We start from the raw sequence: 22,352 nt of genomic DNA on the forward strand, positions 1-22,352 counted from the left end.
CAATTTAGTGGTTTGCAACCAGCATTCTAAAACATCAGGATAGAACAGAAAATACCACAGTACATCCCACAATACTTTTAAGAGTAAGACTTGTTTCAGTTGTACACAGGTACATATGTGTGTACTAGATCATAATGCAAAATGTATTTGTTACAGCTACAGTAAAAAAAAAAGTTTGAAAGGTAAAAACTGATTATTTAAAAATATAAATCTGATCATATTATCACTCTGCTTAAAACGTTTCCATGCCTCGTGATAGCTTACTGGAATCATGAATCAGAATCACAGAATCACAGGTCCAGTGAGCAAATCTACATGTTTTAATAGGTCCAGAAGTGATTCTCATAGGCAGCCAAGTTTGGGATCCACAGGCTTCTAGGATAAAGTTCAAATTCCTTGGTGTAGCACACAAGATCATCCATAGTCTTACCGAAGATGAGTAAGGGCTCATCTTGGTAGCTTCAACCCCTAGTACTCTCCTCACTTTGGGTATAAAGCTGTAACAGTTTTATCTCTGTGCCTTTACCAAGGCTATTCCCTCTGTCCTTACCTCAGACCCCATTCTCTTCACACAATTATCCGGTGAGTGAACTTTTAAAAGTCTTTCAAGTTCATGTGGCAACTCCCCTATAAAGCCTTTCCCATGCCCCTGATAATTATGAGCACTCCTGGACGTCTTCAAGAGGCCTGCCACCTGCCTCTTTAGCATCCTCACTGTATTTTGATCATTTGCTTATAGATCTGCCTCCCTGACTAGATCGAGAACGATGTGCAGATGAAAACTTTGTCTTATTCATATCCCCAATGTAAATGTATAACCAATATCACAGTACCCAGGATAATGAAATCCAAAAAACAATCCTTCTGTGTGACCCAAATTAAGTAGAACAATGGTCTCCTTTATAAAAAGTTCAATCTTTCTCTTCTTCAGTTTGAAAAGAAAAAAAATGTAATTTTGGAAAATATCAAAAGAGGTAGGAAGGCATATACTGTTGATTGCTTTGGCTGAAGAGATTTAATATAAAGTAAATACATCATGATTTTTAGTGATTTAATTAGGAGTTTTACGTCCATTTCATGTCACTTGACCATTTTTCTAAATTTTTCCTAATTTTAAGGATAAAGGGGAAATTCTTCAAAATTATTGAGACTGATTTATTTCCAAATTCATCCTGCCCCAGAGATCTGTGGAACTTTTAACTTGAAAGAGATGCTTTAGGGTATGTGGCAGAAGAAATTTCTAAGTGGCAAAGAATTCAAGAGGAAGCAGAGCAAAAAATTTGGAAAATTTACAGCCTGACAATGCTATATAAAAGAAAACCCCATTTTCTGTGGAGAAATTCAAGCCAACTGCAGAAATTTGCATAAGTAATGAGGAGACTAATGTTAGTCACCAAGACAATGGGTAAAATGTCTCCAGGTCATGTCAGACACCTTCACAGCAGCCCCTCCCCTCACAGGCCAGGAGGCCTGGAAGGGAAAAATGGTTTCCTGGGCTAGGTCCAGGGCTCCCCTGCTGTGTGCAGCCTTGGGACTTGGTGCCCTGTGTCCCAGCCACTTCAGCAAAGGTTAAAAGGGGCCAACATACAGCTTAGGCCATGGCTTCAGAGGGTACAAGCCCCAAGCCTTGGCAACTTCTATGTGGTGTTGGGCCTGTGAGTGCACAGAAGTCAAGAATTCAGGATTAGAAACCTCCACCTAGATTTCAGAGGATGTATACAAAGGCCTGGATGTCCAGGCAGAAGTTTGCTGCAGGGGCAGAGCCCTCATGGGGAAACTCTGCTAGGGTTGTGTGGAAGGGAAATGTCAGGTCGGAGCCCCTACACAGAGTCCCCACTGGGGCACTGCCTAGTGGAGCTGTGAGAAGAAGTCCACCATCTTCCAGTCTCCAGAATGGTAGATCCACTGAGAACTTGCACTGTGCACCTGGAAAAGTCACAGAAAATAAACGACAGCCTGTGAAAGCAGCCAGGAGGGGGTCTGTACCCTGCAAAGCCACATGGATGGAGTTGTCCAAGGCCGTGAGTGCCACCTCTTGCATCAGCGTGACCTAATTGTGAGATATGGCATAAAAGGAGATCATTTTGGAACTTTAAGGTTCAATGACTGCCCTATTGGATTTTGGACTTGCACAGGGCCTGTATCCCCTTTGTTTTGGTCAATTTCTCCCATTAGGAATGGGTATATTTACCCAACGTCCATACCCCACTGTATCTAAGAAGTAACTAACTTGCTTTTGATTTTACAGGCTCATAGATGGAAGGGACTTGCCTTGTCTCAGATAAAACTTTGGACTTAGACTTTCCGTTAATGTTGGAACGAGTTAAGACTTTGGGGGACTGTTGGGAAGGCATGATTGTGTTTTGAAACATGAAGACATGAGATATGGGAGGGGCCAGGGACTGAATGATATGGTTTGGCTGTGTCCCCACCCAAATCTTATCTTGAATTGTAATAATCTCCACATGGCAAGGGTAGGACCAGGTGGAGATAACTGAATTATGGGGGCAGTTTCCCCCATACTGTTCTTATGAGTTCTCAGGAGATCTGATGGTTTTATAACGGGCTTATCCCCTTTGCTTGGCACTCATTCTGTCTCCTGCCACCCTGTAAAGAGGTGCCTTCCACCATGACTGTAAGTTTACTGAGGCCTCCCCAGCCATGTGGAATTGTGAGTCAATTAAACCTCTTTTCTTTATATTATAAATTACCCAGTCACTGGTATGTCTTTATTAGCAGTGTGAGAACAAACCAATACAACTACATATCAGAGAAAAAAATCTTACAATACAGAAAGATAGAAACTGTCAGGTATCTCTAGGAATACACATAGCCATGTGTGAAAAGCTACACTTAAAACATTGCTGATAATTTCAGTACATATTAACTGCTAATTTCTACTGTACTTTTCAGCTATCATTATACATTTACCATAGTACATATCACCTTACTCTTGTCTCACATGTGTATCCCTCAAACCAAAATTAGTATCTGAGTGGAAATGTTCTCTTATATATAACCCCCATAGTAGTTAATACAGTACTAGGCTCTAAATCTAGTGCTTCGGACAATAAATGTTTGATGATTGAGTGAGTAAATAAATGGCAAAATGCATGGGTTTCAGAGTTTGAAGACATGGGTTTGAGGCCAGGCTAAGCTGCTTTCTGTGTGTTCTTGGCCGAGTTACTTAATATCGCTGAGTCAAAGAAATTATAATAATGTACACTTTAGAAATGTTTCATAAAGATGAAATGTCCCATTTTATTTGAAAAAGGTTTGTATTCTTTAACAAAACATATCAAGTATCATTTATGATTTATGAAGTTATTAATCAGTTGATATAGTTTAAGAGGCAGGTGAAGCAAGATCTTAAAGTTAACATCACACTGGCCTAAGTAATTTCAGAAAGAAAAGTAACTGAACACATGGTTAAGTTATTACAACCCTAGAAAAATCAACCACTCTTTAAAAAGTGAAATACAGGCCGGGCGCAGTGGCTTGCGCCTGTAATCCTAGCAGTTTGGGAGGCCGAGGCGGGCGGATCACGAGGTCAGGAGATCGAGACCATCCTGGCTAACATGGTGAAACCCCATCTCTACTAAAAAAAATACAAAAAATTAGCCAGGCGTGGTGGCGGGCGCCTGTAGTCCCAGCTACTCAGGAGGCTGAGGCAGGAGAATAGCATGAACTCGGGAGGCAGAGCTTGCAGTGAGCTGAGATGGTGCCACTGCACTCCAGCCTGGGCGACAGAGCCAGACTCCGTCTCAAAAAAAAAGTGAAATACAAAAGAAAGTAATCTAGTGAATGACCTGCTGTTCCACAAAGAAGCCTCTCTTGCCTCCAGACCTCTGCTCAAGCTGTTCCAGCCACCTGAAACACCCTACAAATCCAATGCAGACAACTATCAAAAGTACTTAATCTCCTATCGGAAATCTCTCATTTGGGTTTTAGGAAGGAAATACAATGCCTTTACCATACACTACAGAACACTCCCAGTGAAGTCTGAGGCAGTCTGACTAAATAATCAAACATATTATTTTTGCAGCAAAACAAACAAACATTTACACTAAGTGGAATAAATACCATGAATAGCTTCATCTCGGGTAAGGTCAGGTTTTGCCACCAAATGAATTTGAATCAAATTTCAAAAAAAAAAAAAAAAAAATTATAAACATCTTAGGCAGAGATTTTGGATTCTGAAGCTACAGAAAAAGGACTGTAAAAACTTTATTTTTTAGGTTTCAATTTATATATCACTTTCAATAGAAAACCTACCCTAACTCACCAAGACTGCATTAAGTACTCTTTATATAGGAATATAAAACATCCTCAACTTAATCTTCATAGTGGTTGCCTGTTTCCCCACTCCAGACTGTAGGATACTGGAAGTCAGAGACCATACCTTTTCCACCATTACACTCTCAGTATGTAGCAAGTATCTGTCACAGGGTATCTATTTATTAAATACTAGCTGGATAAATATGCAATTATGAGTAATAAGTAATCCTGTGAATTTTCATACTATTGCAGTACTTGATCTGTAATGTATTATCAACGTCAAATAAAGACGAATCCCCAAATACTGAACAGGGACAAAACTTAGAAAAACAGAAACAGAAAACAAGAAAACTGTAATAGTATGAAAACAGTGCTCTGTTGCTAAAAAAGATGGAACTTTCCCTTAAAATGTGTTAGCTATGACATTTCACAAATTAAACTGCTATGTGAAATAAATTATCTGGCATGTAATTTTTATTTACTATTTTAACATAGAGTTTCTTGCATTACACAAAGATAAATACAGTACAGCTGATAGGCTCAAAGCATGCATGATCATTCTTAGGCATACCTCTTTTTTTAAGTGCAACAAAAGTTTCTCCATTATTTTCTTTAAAGTTAAAGGATCATTTGAGAATAAAGGAGATGGAATTTTCCTCTAGAAGCACACTCTGAAAGATTTCTGAATTAGAACAGCACATTAAATACTGAACATTAAGGGAAATTAAGGAGGAAAAAAAAATATATATATATATGAAATTTCTCTGAAATGTAACCAAAATAAGACTTAGTTAGCTAAAAATTTTTCATTTAACTCCTAGTCATATCTATTATACCTTGCCTAATTTACACAGACAGCCAGTCACCATTCCCATAATCATATACAACAGAAAGCTGACAGGATAATTAAAAGACTAAAAAAACCTATCTGAACTATCAGCTTCCTACTCTTAAATCAGGAGTTTAATTCTGAGGAGGTTATAAGAGAAGCTTTGTTGCTTCTTATATAGTCATTTTTTTTCTTTGTAGAAACAAGAATAATATCACTTTTCAAGAATCAAGATAATATTGAACCTGCAGCCTAACAGGTCAGAGAGATCATCTAAAAGGCAGTTAAGTTAAAAAAAAAAAATTATTTGCTGGTAGATCACCTTTTCTGACATGCCAGTAACTCTTAACCACGTTCTTAAGTTGATGATGTTCAAGTGGACTTCATTATTTATAGAAGAAATGATATAATATCTGAAATTTACTTTAAATCTGGTAAAGCAAACAACAGAAAAGTAGAAGAATTGATGAAATAAGTTTGAAAAAAATACTGAAGATTATTGAGCTGGGAGACGTGTGCTTAGAGGTTTAGTATATTATTTCTTCTATTTTTGTGCATGTTTGAAAAATAACCAAAAAGTTAAGTTGAAACTAAAAATAAAACACTGGATCTTGATTAGATTTATCCAAATTGCTACATTTGTATGAAAGACAAGATGAGCAGAGGTCCTCTATACATTGCTTTCAAATTTCCGAAATACTTAGAAATCCAAAAGGGTCTAAGACTCTGGGACTGTAAGAAAAGAACATGGTTGAGAAGTTTATACCAAAAGAATGGCCTAAAAGAGATCTAACAATACAGTGACCTTTGATTTATCATTCAAATGTATTCTGGTTAGTGCTGTGTAGAACAATACTCTCTCAGCAAGTAGCTATAAGCACATGAATTTTCTTGCCATTTAGCAAGAATGAGATAATTCACTTTCTTCCTTGATGAAACTGCAGTGAATAGGGTGAGGAAAGGACTGGTTTCCCTACACACAAAGTTGAATGAACTACGGGAAAAATGAAAGTTTAATGTATATATATGAATAGTATATAATACTAACAAATACAGATAAATGGGCATTACTGACTAAACCATTCTTAATTATTGGATTAATAGAAGAACAAAAAGTGGAGTATGCTGCCTAGTGGAAGTTTGATTAGGTTCAAGTAAGTTAACTGGGCCACATTTCCAGAGGGGGTGGTACATTAAATGGAATGCTATAAACAGGACTATACTAAATGCTGCCATACCCTAAAAAGGCTGAGCCATCTCTGATTGATGCTTAGATTATAAATTGACTCCATGGTAGAGGAGGGGTACTGCTAAAGTTTGTGAGGTGGTATTCTCATGTGTACTAGACACTCTTTAGACCTTTGGAAATGTATTCTTGAAAGGCTTGGGGTTGAAAAGATAATCCCAGTTTGGAGCTACAGGAGAAAGTGCAAGCTATAGTTCCTGAAAAAGATATCCAGTCTTTCCCCAGACACTGAAATGAGATGCCTTGATTGAGGTGACACAGAAAGAAAAACAACTAAAGGAGAGAAGCAGCATTTATATGCTTTTTTTCTCTGAAAGAAAAAGTAGATTTATCAGAATTGTTATTTTGTGAGATCAAGAGATTGACTTGATTTTGGAGAAGGATTCAAACAAATTTAATAAGGTCAGAAACGTTGTGATTTTATATTGTTTACACTGTATTATTTGAGCTATTATATCATCTCTATTCTTGGTATAATCTTGTCAGGTGAGTTTGGTTGGGCAAGTAATCCTGTTCAACATAATCCAACAAAAGAAACAAAGCAGAGGAGCATTTACACTACTGCCTTGGATTTTTTTTTTTTTTTTTTTTTTTTTTTTTTTTTGGTCAGGGTCTCACTCTGTCACCCAGGCTGAAGTACAGTGGTGCAATAAGAGCTCATTACAGTCTCAACCTCCCAGGCTCAACCAATCCTCCTGCCTCAGCCTCCTGAGTAGTTGGGACTACAAGCATACATCACCACAGTCCAGCCATTTTTTTTTACTTTATGTAGAGAAAAGGTCTCACTATATTATATTGCCCATGCTGGTCTTGAACTCCTGAGCTCAAGCAATACTTCCACCTCGGGCTCCCGAAGTGTTAAAAATTACAGGCGTGTGCTACCAGGCCCAGCCATCTGCCTTGGAATTAACATAATTAATTTAGCCCATCATCATTCATTTAAAAGTCTTCTGGAGGTAACATCAAACAAACAGCAATAAAAAAGGGACTGGAGGAGCCGAACTTCCCATCTCACTGGTCATAGTTGGAAATAGTGGGAAAGACTGGATAGTGAATAGGTACCACCAAGAAAATACATTTTAATACCCCACTGATCTCCTCCATGGAGGACGAAGAACCAAGTTAATCTTATGCCTATTATTATATTCACTGGGTTAACAGTTACAAAACAAAAAGCAGATGTCTATTAATCTTTAACGGGGGAGCTCATGTTTTCTGTTGGTTTTGTTTTTCCTCTTTCAATTACTTTTGCTCTAAACTCACCATTGTTTCTCTTGCCTTTATCTTTCTTTCTGTCCTGATATTTCTTTCCTCTGCTTAGAATGCCTTTTTTTGCCTAACTTCCTTTTTTCTTCAAGACTAAACTTTGTAGCCACTGCCTCCAGGAATTATTCCCTGACTCTGCCCTCCATTACTGTCCTGTAGTACCCTATGAACATTTTTTTTCCTTGCAGTTCTTTCTTTACCTCTCTGACACTTCACTACTTCATAAGCTTCTTGAGGACAGGTTATCTTACATCATCAAATATAAGTTTTCATTGGTTTAAAGATGATATATCATTATTTCACACAGCAATAAGAAAGCAAAAAGAGAAAAAAAAACACTGCCAGTTATAACTGTGGGACATCCTAGATGTAAGATGATCCCAATTTCACAGAAAAAAATGTGGGAGAAAAAACCATGAATCTCAGAATCAGAATTCTGCATGTCTTAACTGCAGACATGGCGTTCAGTAACTACCAAACGTCTGGGCATATAAAAAATTCATATTAAAATATTGCAGAATGGTTGAATAAATTAATGAATGGATTCAATCTGATTGGTGCCTTTCATCAATATGCTTTTAATGTATTAAAACAATGGAATCAGAAAAATAAAATGTTTTAGATTTTAAAAACCAAAACCAGCTGGGTGTGGTAGCTCATGCCTGTAATCTCAACACTCTGGGAGGCAGAGATGGGAGTACTGCTTGAGTTCAGCGGTTCAAAACAGCCTGGTCAACAAAGGGAGACCCTGTCTCTACAAAATAGAAAATTAGCCAGGTGTGATGGTGTGCATCTGTAGTCTCAGCTACTGGGGAGGCTGAGGCAGGACGATTGCTTGAGCCCGGGAGTTCAAGGTTGCAGTGAGCCATGATCACAACACTGCACTCTAGCCTGGGTGACAGAGCGAGACCTTGTCTCAAATGTAAAAACAAGAAACTAAAACCTATGGATATAATTTACAAATGTAATGGTTCTGGATTTAATTGGGTAATCTAAAACACCAGGAAGATAAAAAAGTTTGTTTTCTAAATATAACTGTTGTGGCTTCATATTTTTAAAAAAACCCTACAATGTCAATTGTCTGGATGAACAGATGTTATTCTATTACAGTAGATAAAAATGAAACATAGTGTTTTATAGTATCCATTCTTGATTATCTACACTAATAATAAGTAAATGGATTGTAAATAATCCAAAAGAAATACTTGTTCTTAATCCTAGATTAAATTTATAAGGGAAAGATATCCTAAATCAAGAGATTTTAAAAAAATATTTTAAGCTTAGTCCAAGTGAGATGTTACAAGTTGGTTTGTCATTGCTTTGAGATAACAGTAAAGTCTAGAAATCATTGAGACGTGTAAGTGGTATAAAGGAGTGGAAAACTAAAATCCTGCAAGAATAAAATTTAGAAATCTAGTTTTCTTTCCTTTATATTTTTCTATATCCTCTAGAAAGGAACATTATAAAAGTAGCTACTCCTTATCAAGCTAGATGTTTTACATACATTATTTCCAATCTTAAATAATGTGTGGAGTAGACATTAATACCACCATTTATACATGACTACATGGAAGCTGTGAAATATTAAATGATTTATCTAAGGTTGCATAGCCAGTAAGTGGCAGAACCACCTCTAAAATTTCAACTGTAAAGCTTCTGGTCCAAAGAAGAAAGCTCGTACAAAACAGAGAAATCAAAAACAAGAGAACCCACAAAACGAAAATAGCATTATCTCAATTTGCACAAAGAAGCAGTAAGGTTGCCTTGAGGAAAAATATTAAGAATTCTAGCGACTGATAAATTCTATAATTCCATTTTATAATGTCTAACAATAGTCAAATAACCCAAATAACCTCTAGACTGTATATAAGTAAGAATTAAAGACTACCTTCACTAATCTAATACGTATATTCTTCACAGGCTTACCACTACAGAAGACTGATTAAAAACTTCTCTACGATTCTACAATTTCAAATGATCTCTTTTCATCTTTCTTATTAAGGTAGCCAGTTATTGCAGTAGGGGTTAAGGGCAAAGGCCCTGGAGAAAGACAAGACTGGATAAAATCCCAACCTGTTAGCTATATAACTGTGGGCAAGTTACTTAACTCTCTAAACCTCACTTTCTTTACCTGTAAAATAGGGTTATATTTGACTCATACCAGAGTTATTATACTGAGCAAATGAGATAATGTGTATAAAGCATTGTATTACTATGTACATAGTACCTGGTACATAGTAAGGGTCCAATAAATTTGTTACAGTGATATATATTTGGAGAACTTCTGTTTTATTGGGATATTTTATATTAAATATAACTTCACTCTTTGTTACTAATGCTACTATTGAACATTATGGTTAAAGTCTCCACATTTCTTTATTAACTGTGGGGTTGTAACACAATGTACAAAGAAAAGAAAGATATTAAAATTCCATGCAAAGAGCATACCTTTTTAGTGTCAGGACAATGTACCAACAGAATTTCTAATAAAACCCAGATTTTACAAGACAAAGAGAAGAACTTTAGCTCTTTGAAATTCACTAATTCTTTTGTATGAAATGTGAAAGTACATTAAATGTAAGGGAAAGTATAACATTGTAATGTGTACATGATGATCCACGAAAGTCAATTTCATCATTCACCACTGAGGGGAGCTATAACCTAGGAGAGGTTTATATAGAATGCCAAGGTTATTTTAAAACTTTCCCATATCTTACAATATTCATTTCATCAGCTCTCTTATTAAAATATATTTTAAATAAATTTGACAAGCATACCCCAATTCTCTTTTGGAGACCTTAGAAATAATAAGGTGGCTCATTATAACTGTGTAATCATAAAGACGAGGGATCCTTATCCCTCTTCCTTTTTTCTCCATAGCATTTATGTAACCTACTATATGTTTAGCATACATTATGTATTTATTTAATCTAACATACTAAATCATATATCAATTTTTATCCTCCCTCTCACACACACACACAGGAGTGTAAACTACATGGCGAAGAGATTTGTTGACTTATCTGTTTTGTTTTGTTTCGTTTGAGATAGGGTTTCACTTAGTCATCCAGGCTGGAGTGCAGCGTCACAATCACAGCTCACTGCATCCTTGACCTCCTGGGCTCAAGCAATCCTCCCACCTCAGTCTCCTGAACAGTCAGGACCACAAGCATATGCCACCATGCTCAACTAATTTTTTTTATTTTTATTTTTTTGTAGACTGAGTCTCCTTTCTGTTGCCCAGGCTGATCTTGAATCATCTGTTTTACATACCACTATTTCCAATGCCTAGAAAAGTACCTAGCACATAATACATGCTCACTGAATACTTAACTGCTGAATGAATGAATACTGAATCATCTATTTAAAAGGTTAAAAATCTCTCATTAGATTATGTCAAGTAAAGCAAACTGCTAACACTTGAAAAATGCAATGTCTACTTATATCAAATTTTGGTTTAAAGAAAATGTCTAAGAACTTTTTTTTTTTTGAGACAGCCTTGCTCTGTTGCTCAGGCTGGAGTGCAGTGGCACAATCTTGGCTCACTGCAACCTCTGCCTCCCAGGTTTAAGTGATTCTCCAGCCTCAGCCTCCTGGGTAGCTGAGATTACAGTCATGCGCCACCACACTTGGCTAATTTTTGTATTTTTAGTAAAGACGCGGTTTCACCATGTTGGCCAGGATGGTCTCCAACTCCTGACCTCAAGTGATCCACCTGCCTTGGCCTCCCAAAGTGCTGGGATTACAGGTGAGAGAGACCATGCCCAGCCTAAGAATATTTATTTAATCCCACAGATGGTAATACAGAAAAAATCTCATGAGATTGGCTTATTTAAGCCCAATAAAGTTGATCAGAAGAGCTTCTACTGTAACAGCATATGAATCCTTCACTAGCTGTTTTACTACCTCTAGGGTCTACTTTTCAAATTTTCTTCAGTATAGTTGATGGATGTTACTCACATTCTTCTTCTTTTTTTTTTTTTTTTTTTTGAGATGGAGTCTTGCTCTATCACCCGGACTAGAGTACAGTGGCACGATCTCGGCTCACTGCAACTTCCATCTCCCTGGTTCAAGCAATTCCCCTGCCTCAGCCTACCAAGTAGCTGGGATTACAGGCGCACGCCACCAAGCCCAACTAATTGTTTCATATTTTCAGTAAAGACGGGGTTTCACCATATTGGCCAGACTGGGCTCGAACTCCTGACCTCATGCTATCTGCCTGCCTCGGCCTCCCAAAGTGCTGGGATTACAGGTATTCTTCTCTTAAAAAGAATAATTCTCACAGGATTTATAACAGTTCACAGAGTTTAACTATACCATTCATTAACTCACTAATTCAACAAATATTTATTGAGAAGCTAATACCCCAAAGGTAGTATGGTTTTTTAAAAAAAAAAAATTGTGGTAGATAGAGAGATAAATGAAATAAAACTTTTCCCTTGTTAAATCTACTTATGCAAGCAGGGATCCTGTACACATCTCAGAAAACTGGCCTAGATTTTCCAGAGCAGTTAAAAAGAGTTAATACACCTAGAGAGAGAAAAAAAATTATTCTCAAATCTCACTATACAGAAGTTGATATTGGCAGAAAGAAATTAATGTCCTCCTGAAAACTAAAGAGGGAGAACTACCCCATTCTCGTCTATCTTCCAGGTGAGAATACAGCACTTCCTTTGTTTTGTTTGTTTTGTTTTAGGTTTAATTACATAAATGTATCCTTTTGGTATAGTTCATAATTTATGATAGTTGCCCTAATTTAGAGTATATAAATTAGTGTATTCTCTTGAGTTAATGTATTTCAAATGCTTTGGTCATAACATGCGCATCTGTGCTCTTTCCCATGCATTAAGAATATAGCAATTTCACAATCCCTCTGAAGTCTCATAACTTTATAATATGAAAGTAAATCTATAATGGACCCAATCTCACTACCAAACTTCTCAGCTCTTTAGTTCTAAACATGACCCAGTTACTGCTGGGGAATAAACAAAAAATTCCTTTTGTCACTGAGATACATAACTAAGTCAGGCATCAGAAGGAAGAACATGACACAAAGCATGTGATAAGCCTGTTATAAATATGTTTTAGAACTTTAACAATTATGATGATGAATAGTCATGATAATGATGGCAATGGTAAAAGCTAATATTCACTGAAAATTATTTAATCTTTAAGCAACCCTATAATTTTATGAGTGAGAATTTAAGAAATTTCCCAATGATCACAGAACTTGTAAATAGAAGAGACAGGACTTGAAATCAGGTCTATCTGACTCCTGTCATTTATATTATTTTCAATAGATTTTTGTGAATCTAATAAATTAATGTTTGGAGAGAAGGAATGTTAACATATTTTCCATTTCATCCTATGTCCACTCCTTTATCTGACAGATTTTCCAAGAATTCCAAGCCTATGTTATTAATCATCACTATATTTGGATGGCCTGTCTTCTTTAATTCCCAGTAAATAAACACTCATTGAATACCTACTATATGCCTTCTAGTCACTTGGGATTCCACAATATGTAAATTAACTTAGGATGATTATTAAGGTACCAATCTAGGATCTCTCAACCCAAATAAAGAGTTACAACACACACTTTATTTATTTATTTATTTATTTATTTATTTATTTATTTTTCTTTTTCTGAGATGGAGTTTCACTCTTGTCACCCAGGCTAGAGTGCAATGGCACAATCGCGGCTCACTGCAACCTCTGCCTCCCGGGTTCAAGCGATTCTCCTGCCTCAGCCTCCGGAGTAGCTAGGACCACAGGTGCCTGCCACTATGCCCAGCTAATTTCTGTATTTTTATTAGAGACAGGGTTTCACCACTTTGGCCAGGCTGGTCGCAAACTCCTGATCTCAGGTGATCTGCCCACCTCAGCCTCCCAAAGTGGTGGAGATTACAGGCGTGAGCCACCACACCCAGCCCACATACTTTGGTTTTAAAGATTTCGAAGGTCATTCATGGTTTAATCCAACACATGTTTAGATGAGTATCTGCTATATGATAAGCACTATGCTAGATGCTGACAGATAAAAAGATGAATAACACATGGGCTTGCCCTTAAACCCCAAACAGAATACATACACACACACACACACACACACACACATATAATTTGGTATTGAAGACTTACAGTGTTAATAAAAGCATTTCTTACAAATAATTTTGTTACTGGTTATCATTTCATTAAAAAATTCTAAAAGTTACAAATCACTATTTTCTTAAGGTAACATTTTTCCTACCACCAAAATGCCAATGTACCTTAATAATGCATATATAAAGTTGAAAATGTGAAAGGCGAAGGAATTTGCCATTAGCTTACATTTTCTATGACGAATGTCCACTCTTTGTCTTCAAATTCTTCCGCATGAGGATCCTGTAACAAAAGCAAAATATGAAACTGAATTGAAATACATGTCTTTAGTCCAATAAATTCAATTAAGAAAATACATATAGCCGTGTTTTTAGCTTTTACTAGCTTTTAAAAATGGAGAGGCAGAATAGCCTACCCTTTTCTTTTGCATTATTTTTATTATAATTTTTCTAACATATTTTAGGTTTGGGGTATATGTGCAGGTTTGTTACATAGGTAAACTCAAGGCACAGGAGTTTGCTGTACAGATTATTTTCTCACCCAGGTATGAATCCTAGTACCTAATAGTTATTTTTCCTGCTTCTATCCCTCCTCCCACCCTTCACCCTTCAACTTCCAACAGGCCACAGTGTCTGTTGTTCCCTTGTGTTCATGAGTTTTCATCACTTAGCTCCCACTTGTAAATGAGAACATGCAGTATTTGGTTTCCTGTCCCTGCATTAGTTTGTTAAGGATAATAGCCTCCAGCTCCATCCATGTTCCAGCAAAAAGTATGACCTCATTCCTTTTTATGGTTGCATAGTATTCCATGGTATACATATACAATACTTTCTTTATTCAGTCTGTCACTGATAGGCATTTAGGTTTATTCCATGTCTTTGCTACTGTGATTAGTGCTGCAATGAATTTATGCATGCATGTTTCTTTATGGCAGACTGATTTACAGTCCTCTGGGTATATACCCAGTAATGGGAATGCTGGGTCAAATGGTCCTTCTGCCATTAATTATTTGAGGAATTGCCATACTGCTTTTCACAAAGGCTTAACTAATTTACATTCCTACCAACAGAGCATAAGTGCTCCCTTTCTCCACAACCTCGCCAGCATGTTGTTTTTTGACTTTTTAATAATAGCCACTCTGACTGGTGTGAGATGCTATCTTGTGATTTTGATTTGCATTTCTCTAATGATCACTGATGTTAAACTTTTTTTTCATATGCTTGTTGCCTACATGTATGTCTTTTGAAATGTGTCTGTTCATGTCATTTGCCCACTTTTTAATGGGGTTGTTTTGTTTTTTTCTTGTAAATTTAACTTCTATATAGATACTGGATATTAGACCTTTGTCAGATGCATAGTTTGCAAATATTTTCTCCCATTCTGTAGGCTGTCTGTTTACTCTGTTGATAGTTTCTTTTGCTGTGCAGAAGCTCTTGTTTAATTAGATCTCATCTGTCAACTTTTGCTTTTGTTGTAATTGCTTTTGGTGTCTTTGTCATGAAATCTTTGCCAGCTCCTACGTTCAGGAACATATTGCCTATGTTGTCCTTCAGGGTTTCTATAGTTTTGAGTTTTACATTGAAATCTTCAATTCATCTTGAGTTGATTTTTGTACGTGGTGTAAGAAAGGGGTCCAGCTTCAGTCTTCTGTATATGGCTAGCCAGTTATTCCAGCACCATTTATTGAATAGGCAGTCTTTTCCTCATTGCTTGTTTTTGACAGCTTTGTCAAAGATCAGATAGTTGCAGGTGTGTGGCCTTGTTTCTGGGCTCTCTATTCTGTTCCATTAGTCTACATGCCTGATTTTTACCAGTACCATGCAGTTTTGGTTATTATAGCCTTCAGTACAGTTTGGAGTCAGGTAGCATAATGCTTCCAGCTTTGCTCTTTTGGCTTAAGATTGCCTTGGTTATTCAGGCTTTTTGGTTTCATATGAATTCTAAAAAAAGTTTTTCTAGTTCTGTGAAGAATGCCATTGGTAGTTTGATAGGAATAGCACTGTCTGTAAATTGCTTTGGGCAGTATGGCATTTTAATGACATTTGTTTTTCCTATCCATAAGCACTGGAATGTTTCTCCATTTGTTTGTATTATCTCTGATTTATTTGAGCAGTGTTTTATAGTTTTCATTATAGAGATCTTTCACCTCCCTGGTTAGTTGTATTCCTAGGTATTTTATTATTTTTGTAGCAATTGTAAATGGGATTGTGTTCCTCATTTGGCTCTCATCTTGGCTTTCATTGGTGTATAGGAATGTTAGTGATTTTTATACACTGATTTTGTATCCTAAAACTTCACTGAAGTTATTTATCAGCTGCAGGAGCTTTTGGGCTGAGACTATGGGGTTTTTTAGATTAGGATCATGTCATCTACAACGAGGGATAAACTGACTTCTTCTCTTACTATTTGGATGCCCTTTATTTCTTTCTCTTGCCTGATTGCTCTGGCCAGGACTTCCAATACTATGTTAAACAGGAGTGGTAGAAAGGGCATCCTTGTCTTGTGCCGGTTTTCAAAGGGAATGCTTCCAGCTCTTGCCCATTCAGTATGATGTTGGCTGTGGGTTTGTCATCGATGGCTATCATTTTGATATATGTTTCTTCATTACCTAGTTTTGAGAGTATTTAACACAAAGGGATGTTGAATTTTATCAAAAGCCTTTTCTGCATCTATTGAGATAATCATGTGGTTTTTATCTTTAGTTCTATTTATGTAATGAATCACATTTATTGACTTGCATATGTTGAATCAACTTTGCATCCTGAGGACTAAGCCGACTTGATCGACTTGATCATGGTAGATTAGCTTTCTGATGTGCTGCTGACATCAGTTTGCCAGTATTTTATTCAGGATTTTTGCATCGATGTTCATCAAGGATACTGGCCCGAAGTTTTCTTTTGTTGTGTCTCTGCCAGGTTTTGCTGTGTCTCTGCCAGGTTTTGTTATTAAGATGATGCTGACCTCATAGAATGAGCTGGGAAGGAGTTTCTCCTCCTCAATTTTTTAGAATAGTTTTGGTAGGAATACTACCAGCTATTCTTTGTATATCTGATAGAATTCAGCGTGAATTCATCTGGTCCTGGGCTTTTTTTGGTTGGTAGGCTATTTATTACTGATTCAATTTTGAAGTTTGTTATTGGTCTGTTCAGGGAATCAGTTTCTTCCTGGTTCACTCTTGGAAGGGTATATGTGTGCAGGAATTTATCCGTCTCTTCTAGGTTTTCTAGTTTGTGTGCAAAGAGGTGTTCATAATAGTTTCTGATGGTTATTTTCATTTCTCTGAGGTCAGTGGTAACAGCCTCTTCATCATTTCTAATTGTGTTCATTTGGCTCTTCTCTCTTTTCTTATTAGTCTAGCTGCAGCCTATCAATCTTTATTTTTTCAAAACACCAACTCCTGAATTTGTTATCTTTTGAATGGGTTTTCATTTTCTATTTCCTTCAGTTCAGCTCTGATTTTGGTTACTGCTTTGTCTTCTGCCAGCTTTGAAGCTGATTTGTCCTGGCTTCTCTAATTCTTTCAGCTGTGATGTTAAGTTATTAATTTAAGATTTTTCTAACTCTTTGATATGGGTATTTAGCACTTCGAATTTCCCTCTTAACATCGCCTTAGCTGTGTCCCAGTGATTCTGGTCTGTTGTATCATTGTTCTCATTAGTTTCAAGTAACTTCATGACATCTGCCTTAATTTCATTATTTACCCCAAACTCATTCCAGAGCATGATGTTTAATTTCCATGTAAATGTATGGTTTTGAGTGATTTTCTTAGTCTTGACTTTTTTTTGTTGTTTGTTTGTTCATTTGTTTGTTTTGACAGAGTCTTCCTCTGCTGTCCAGGCTGGATTGCAGGGGTGTGATCTTGGCTCACTGCAACCTCCACCTTCTGGGCTCAAGCAATCCTCCCACCTCAGCCTCCTGAGTAGCTGGGACTACAGGCACACACCACTGTGCCCAGCTAATTTTTTGTATTTTCAAAAGAGACAGGGTTTTGCCATGTTGCCCAGGCTGGTCTTGAACTCCTGCCTCAACCTCCACAATGCTGGGATTACAGGTGTGAGCCACTGCACCTGGTCCATTTTTTGTATTTTTTGTAGAGATGGGGTTTCACCATGTTGCCAGGCTTGTCTTAAACTCCTTGGCTCAAGCGATCCACCCACCTTAGCCTCCCGATCCACCCACCTCCGCCTCCCAAAGTGTTGGGATTACAGGAATGACCCACAGTGTCTGGCCATACCCTACTCTTATAATATTTCCATAATTTATCTAAATTATAATAATTATTTAATATTAAGAAATCCTCTATTTTATTTTTGTTGATGCCTATCACTATCTTCCATCACTGCACCTACCTAATCAGAGACACATAAACCAGTAAATGGACTATTAAGAAGCAGTTTATTAAGATATTAAATGCTAATATAAAGCCCTGCCTTCATTTTTATGCCTGTATGTATCTTAAAAGTTACCACTAGAGGCAAAGTTTTCTTCAGTGCAGAGGTTAAATAAACAGCTGGAATTTCAAAACACTAAAAGAGACTTGATAATCTAGACAAAACGGCAAATCAGCAGGGCTACTGATACCCTTCCTCTTACCTCTCCCTCATTAACCTCAGAAATGCCTTAGAAACCTGAGAAAGGGTAATGGATCCTACAACCAAATGCAACTTTTTTTTTTTTTTCTTCAACTGAAGCACACTTTTGCAAGCATTTATTTGAGAAACATTTATTGGGGACTTAGTATATAAGGGATTGTAGAGATGTTACATGGATTCAAAGACAGTTGTCCTTGCCTTCAAAGACAAACACAATAGTTCTAAATTCAAATAAATGTATGATGAATGAAATAAATGATTTTACCAGAGATTAGAAACGACACACTACTTCTTACAAGAATGAACAAGAGAAACTTCATGAGAGAGAAAACATCTGGGCTGGGTGGGAATACAAAGGATTTCCACAGATTTTGGAGTCAGTAAAGGCAAAAGGCAACAAAGTATAAGAAACAGAGAGAAAAGTAGTGCAGTCACATTACACGCCCATTTAACTTACTCAAGTTCACTCCACGTATCAGAGGTGAGGTAGGAATGGAGGTATCAAGAAAATGAGAGAATATCTCAATAAAGCATGCTTTTGGCTCAACACTGCACTCTAAGATTGAGCACACACGGATGGGAGATGGGCTCTGATATTTCCCCACTGGGTCTCTTAGGTCCCATGTGTCTCATAGAGAAACATTTATGATTGATTCCACTTTGGTCTATTAATGATCTTCTATTTCTATTATCATAGTTGAGTTCATATCTAGGCTATTTCAAGATGAACGTGACTGGAGCACTCTCTCAGTCTCTCTGATCTCCATTCAATCTTGTACACAGATTAATTTTCCCAAACCACAGTTCTGACCGTATCAGTACCAACTCAGATTTCTTTAACAACCCTTACAACTTATGAGATAAATTCCAAACTCCTTAGTTACTTCGTTATGTCTGTTTACTCATTTTCTAGTTTAATAGCATGGCAGCTGGTTGAGTTTGAGCTCTATTGAAGCAACTATTTTTATGAGTAAATTCACATAGGTAGGATAAAAATCTGCCAAAAGAAGTTTCTTTGATGGTGGTGAACAGGGAAATGGTAGAAGGAAAAGGGAAGTGGAAAACAATACTTAATATATGTTTCCTCAGCTGGCTCTGCCTATAAACTGGGTTTATGGAGAAAAAGAATTGTAAATAAAGGTTGAAAGAGCTTTTCCATGATGCACTTAGGGCACAGAGACCAAATAATACAGTGTGATGCAATGCAGGGGAGACATCATACCATTCTCCCATTCTCCCTGCCTCTCCCTCCCATCTCATTTTGTATTTTGAGGAATGCAGCACAGCTCCAGCACAGTTAGTATCAAAATAATAATATAAAATACTGAGCACTCACCATGTCCCAGTTCTTGTGCTAACTGTTTTACTCATTATAGCAACCTATGAGGTAGGTACTATCTTCATTCCCATTTAACGGAGCAGAAAAACGAAAACTAAGAGATGCAGCTTCCCACAGTGCACAGCTAGTGTTTAAGCTATGTTGCTGTTCCAGGTCTGTCTCACTTTTACCCACTTTGTTGGTTCAGTGTAGGCACTGTGCCCCCAGGATCTAGAAAAGTACCTGGCACACAGCAAGGTTCTCAAAAATACTGGATTAATGAAGTAATGAATTAATCTTATAAATTAATATATATAATATAGATTATATACTATATAATACATATTATATAGATTATATACTATATAATACATATGTATTATATATCTTATAAATTAATAGATATTTAACAGCACTATATATATGACATACATTAACTCTTAAAGCAATGAAATATTTTTTAAAGCACAGATAATGTATTATTCCTAAAATAATTTTTACCAAAGAATAATTTTAATGAGACCAAGAGGCACATCTGATAGGGCCAAGTGAGTAAAAAGATATAAAATAAGCAGCAATGATGTTCATTTCCAAGGCACTGAAAAAATGGTATCTCTACATAATTAACTATATTACTGACCAGACAAAAACATTTGTAATGAGAATTGCTTCTAGTGTAATTCAATTAAGCATTTTTTTACATCCCACTCTCCCTCTACTGTCTCCTTTCTTAGCACTGCACTAAAGAGAAAAATTAAAAATAGCTTGAAAAGCCATTGTCCTTCTCAAAATCCTAAAAGTCTTTTTAAAACAAAAATTTACTAGAAACAGCTATTTTCAATTTAACTCAAATATCAAAAGGAGGCAAAAGAAATTAATTTTTGGTTAAATGAAAGAAAAATTAAACAGAAAAATTAAACATATTGATAACTATCTTAAAATGCACCTCCTCTATGAGCATACCTCTGTGTATGCTACTCACTAAGGACAAAACGGGTGCAGAGCAGTTCTTTCCTATCTGCAAATTTCAGGATTAAGTGAATTACGAGAGTTAACACAAGTTTTAAAAAGAGAGAAAATGTGAAGTTTTTCACTTGAATATTTTAAGTGTTGTTCAAAAACAAGATCCAAAAATTACCATGAACAAATGAAAAGTTATTCCATTTTGTTATTTTACTTTTCTGCTTATCTGTAAGAATTCTGGGAGGATGGAAGGAGTCAGGAAGATGAAAGCATCCGCTGAAAATACTCTTTTAAATATTGAAAATGGTCACAAAGTTGCCTCAATAGCACAATTGTGTAGAAACGTGTAATACAGCAGACTGACAGGGAGGGGTGTTTGGGTTTTTTTCTACATACTAACCCTCCAAATCTAAAAATTCAGTGATAAGGATAGGCTGAACATTCTCATCAGTACTTGAAAACCTCACTTACCTCCTGATCCTCCAAGCAACACATTTCAAAAGCCACTTTCAACTCAGAATCACTATCAATGCATATCCTTTCCCAGAACACAAGGTGGTGGCTATTTTTCAGCTCTATTCTAGCCCCTCATTCTCTATCACCATTTTATTAAAAAGTTGTATAACTATGTCCATTCATTTGCTTTGCCAATACAGACTAAAACAAAGTAAGAAATTACTTAAAAGTCTTCCTTGGCCAGGTGCGGTGGCTCATGCCTGTTTGGGAGGCTGAGGCGGGTGGATCACAAGGTCAGGAGATCGAGACCATCCTGGCTAACACAGTGAAACCCCGTCTCACTAAAAAATACAAAAAATTAGCTGGGTGTGGTGGCAGGCACCTGTAGTCCCAGCTACTCGGGAGGCTGAGGCAGGAGAATGGCATGAACCCGGGAGGCGGAGCTTGCAGCAAGCAGGGACAGCACCAGCCTGGCCAGCCTGGGCGACACAGCGAGACTCTGTCTCAAAAAAAAAAGTCTTCCTCAAGTATGTCAGAGATCCTACTGTTGTGATCAATATTCACAACTCTTTTTATTAGAGAGTAGGCAGTACAGTGTAGAGGAATGAACAGGGCTAAATCACAGTCTGTGTGGACAAGTTACATTCCTCTCTAGTCTCAGTTTCCTTATCAGTAAAGTGAGAATCATTATAATACCTTAGAGTTGCTGTGAAAGTTAAATGAACTAATATTGCATATAAAGATTCTTCTGACACCAAAGATATTGCTCTTAACTACCATTACCATTCCAGTAGGACAAAAATGGATAGGAGGGGCTTAATAACTGGCTCTTTGGACAGCTGGTTAAAAGGGGAATAGAGTGGTTCTGACTATCCTAAAAAAAAAGAATAGCAGTTACTGTCTCATTCCTATTTCTCCCTGAATAAATAAAAAATGGTATACATCTGACAAGCATAATCAAATAAGGCTATAATATCTGTAACAGTAATATCAAAACTACAAAATATACATTATGTGCTAAGAATCATTAATAAATATATATATATAATACAGAACATTTAAAATTAGTATTCCATTCATGGGCTAGTACATTAATATTCATCATATTGTTTTGTTCTTTTGAACTCTGCAGTACTTTCTGAATCAATAAATTAATATATTGTTTCACAAAATCAAAAGCACTGTTTACACAATGATGTCACACTCTAAGCCATATCATTTTGCTCTACTTTAATTTCATGTCCTAAAATACTTAGCGGATTTTCACAAATTTCTGTTACTAAATTATGCTTAATGAGATGA

At 36.7% G+C, this 22,352-nt stretch overlaps 1 protein-coding gene across 25 annotated transcripts in view; it reads right to left on the reverse strand.

Annotated features, from left to right (window-relative positions):
- The window catches only part of EHBP1 (EH domain binding protein 1), a 330,801-nt gene that overhangs the window by 247,570 nt on the left and 60,879 nt on the right, over positions 1-22,352 (reverse strand). For all 25 annotated transcript variants that reach the window (XM_074011670.1, XM_045369202.2, XM_074011677.1 and 22 more), the window contains exon 5: positions 13,950-14,003. In XM_074011670.1, coding sequence (XP_073867771.1) covers positions 13,950-14,003 — 54 coding nt within the window. The remainder of the gene's footprint in view (positions 1-13,949; positions 14,004-22,352) is intronic.

Source organism: Macaca fascicularis, chromosome 13, assembly GCF_037993035.2.
Source record: "Macaca fascicularis isolate 582-1 chromosome 13, T2T-MFA8v1.1".
NCBI classification, from domain to species: domain Eukaryota; kingdom Metazoa; phylum Chordata; class Mammalia; order Primates; family Cercopithecidae; genus Macaca; species Macaca fascicularis.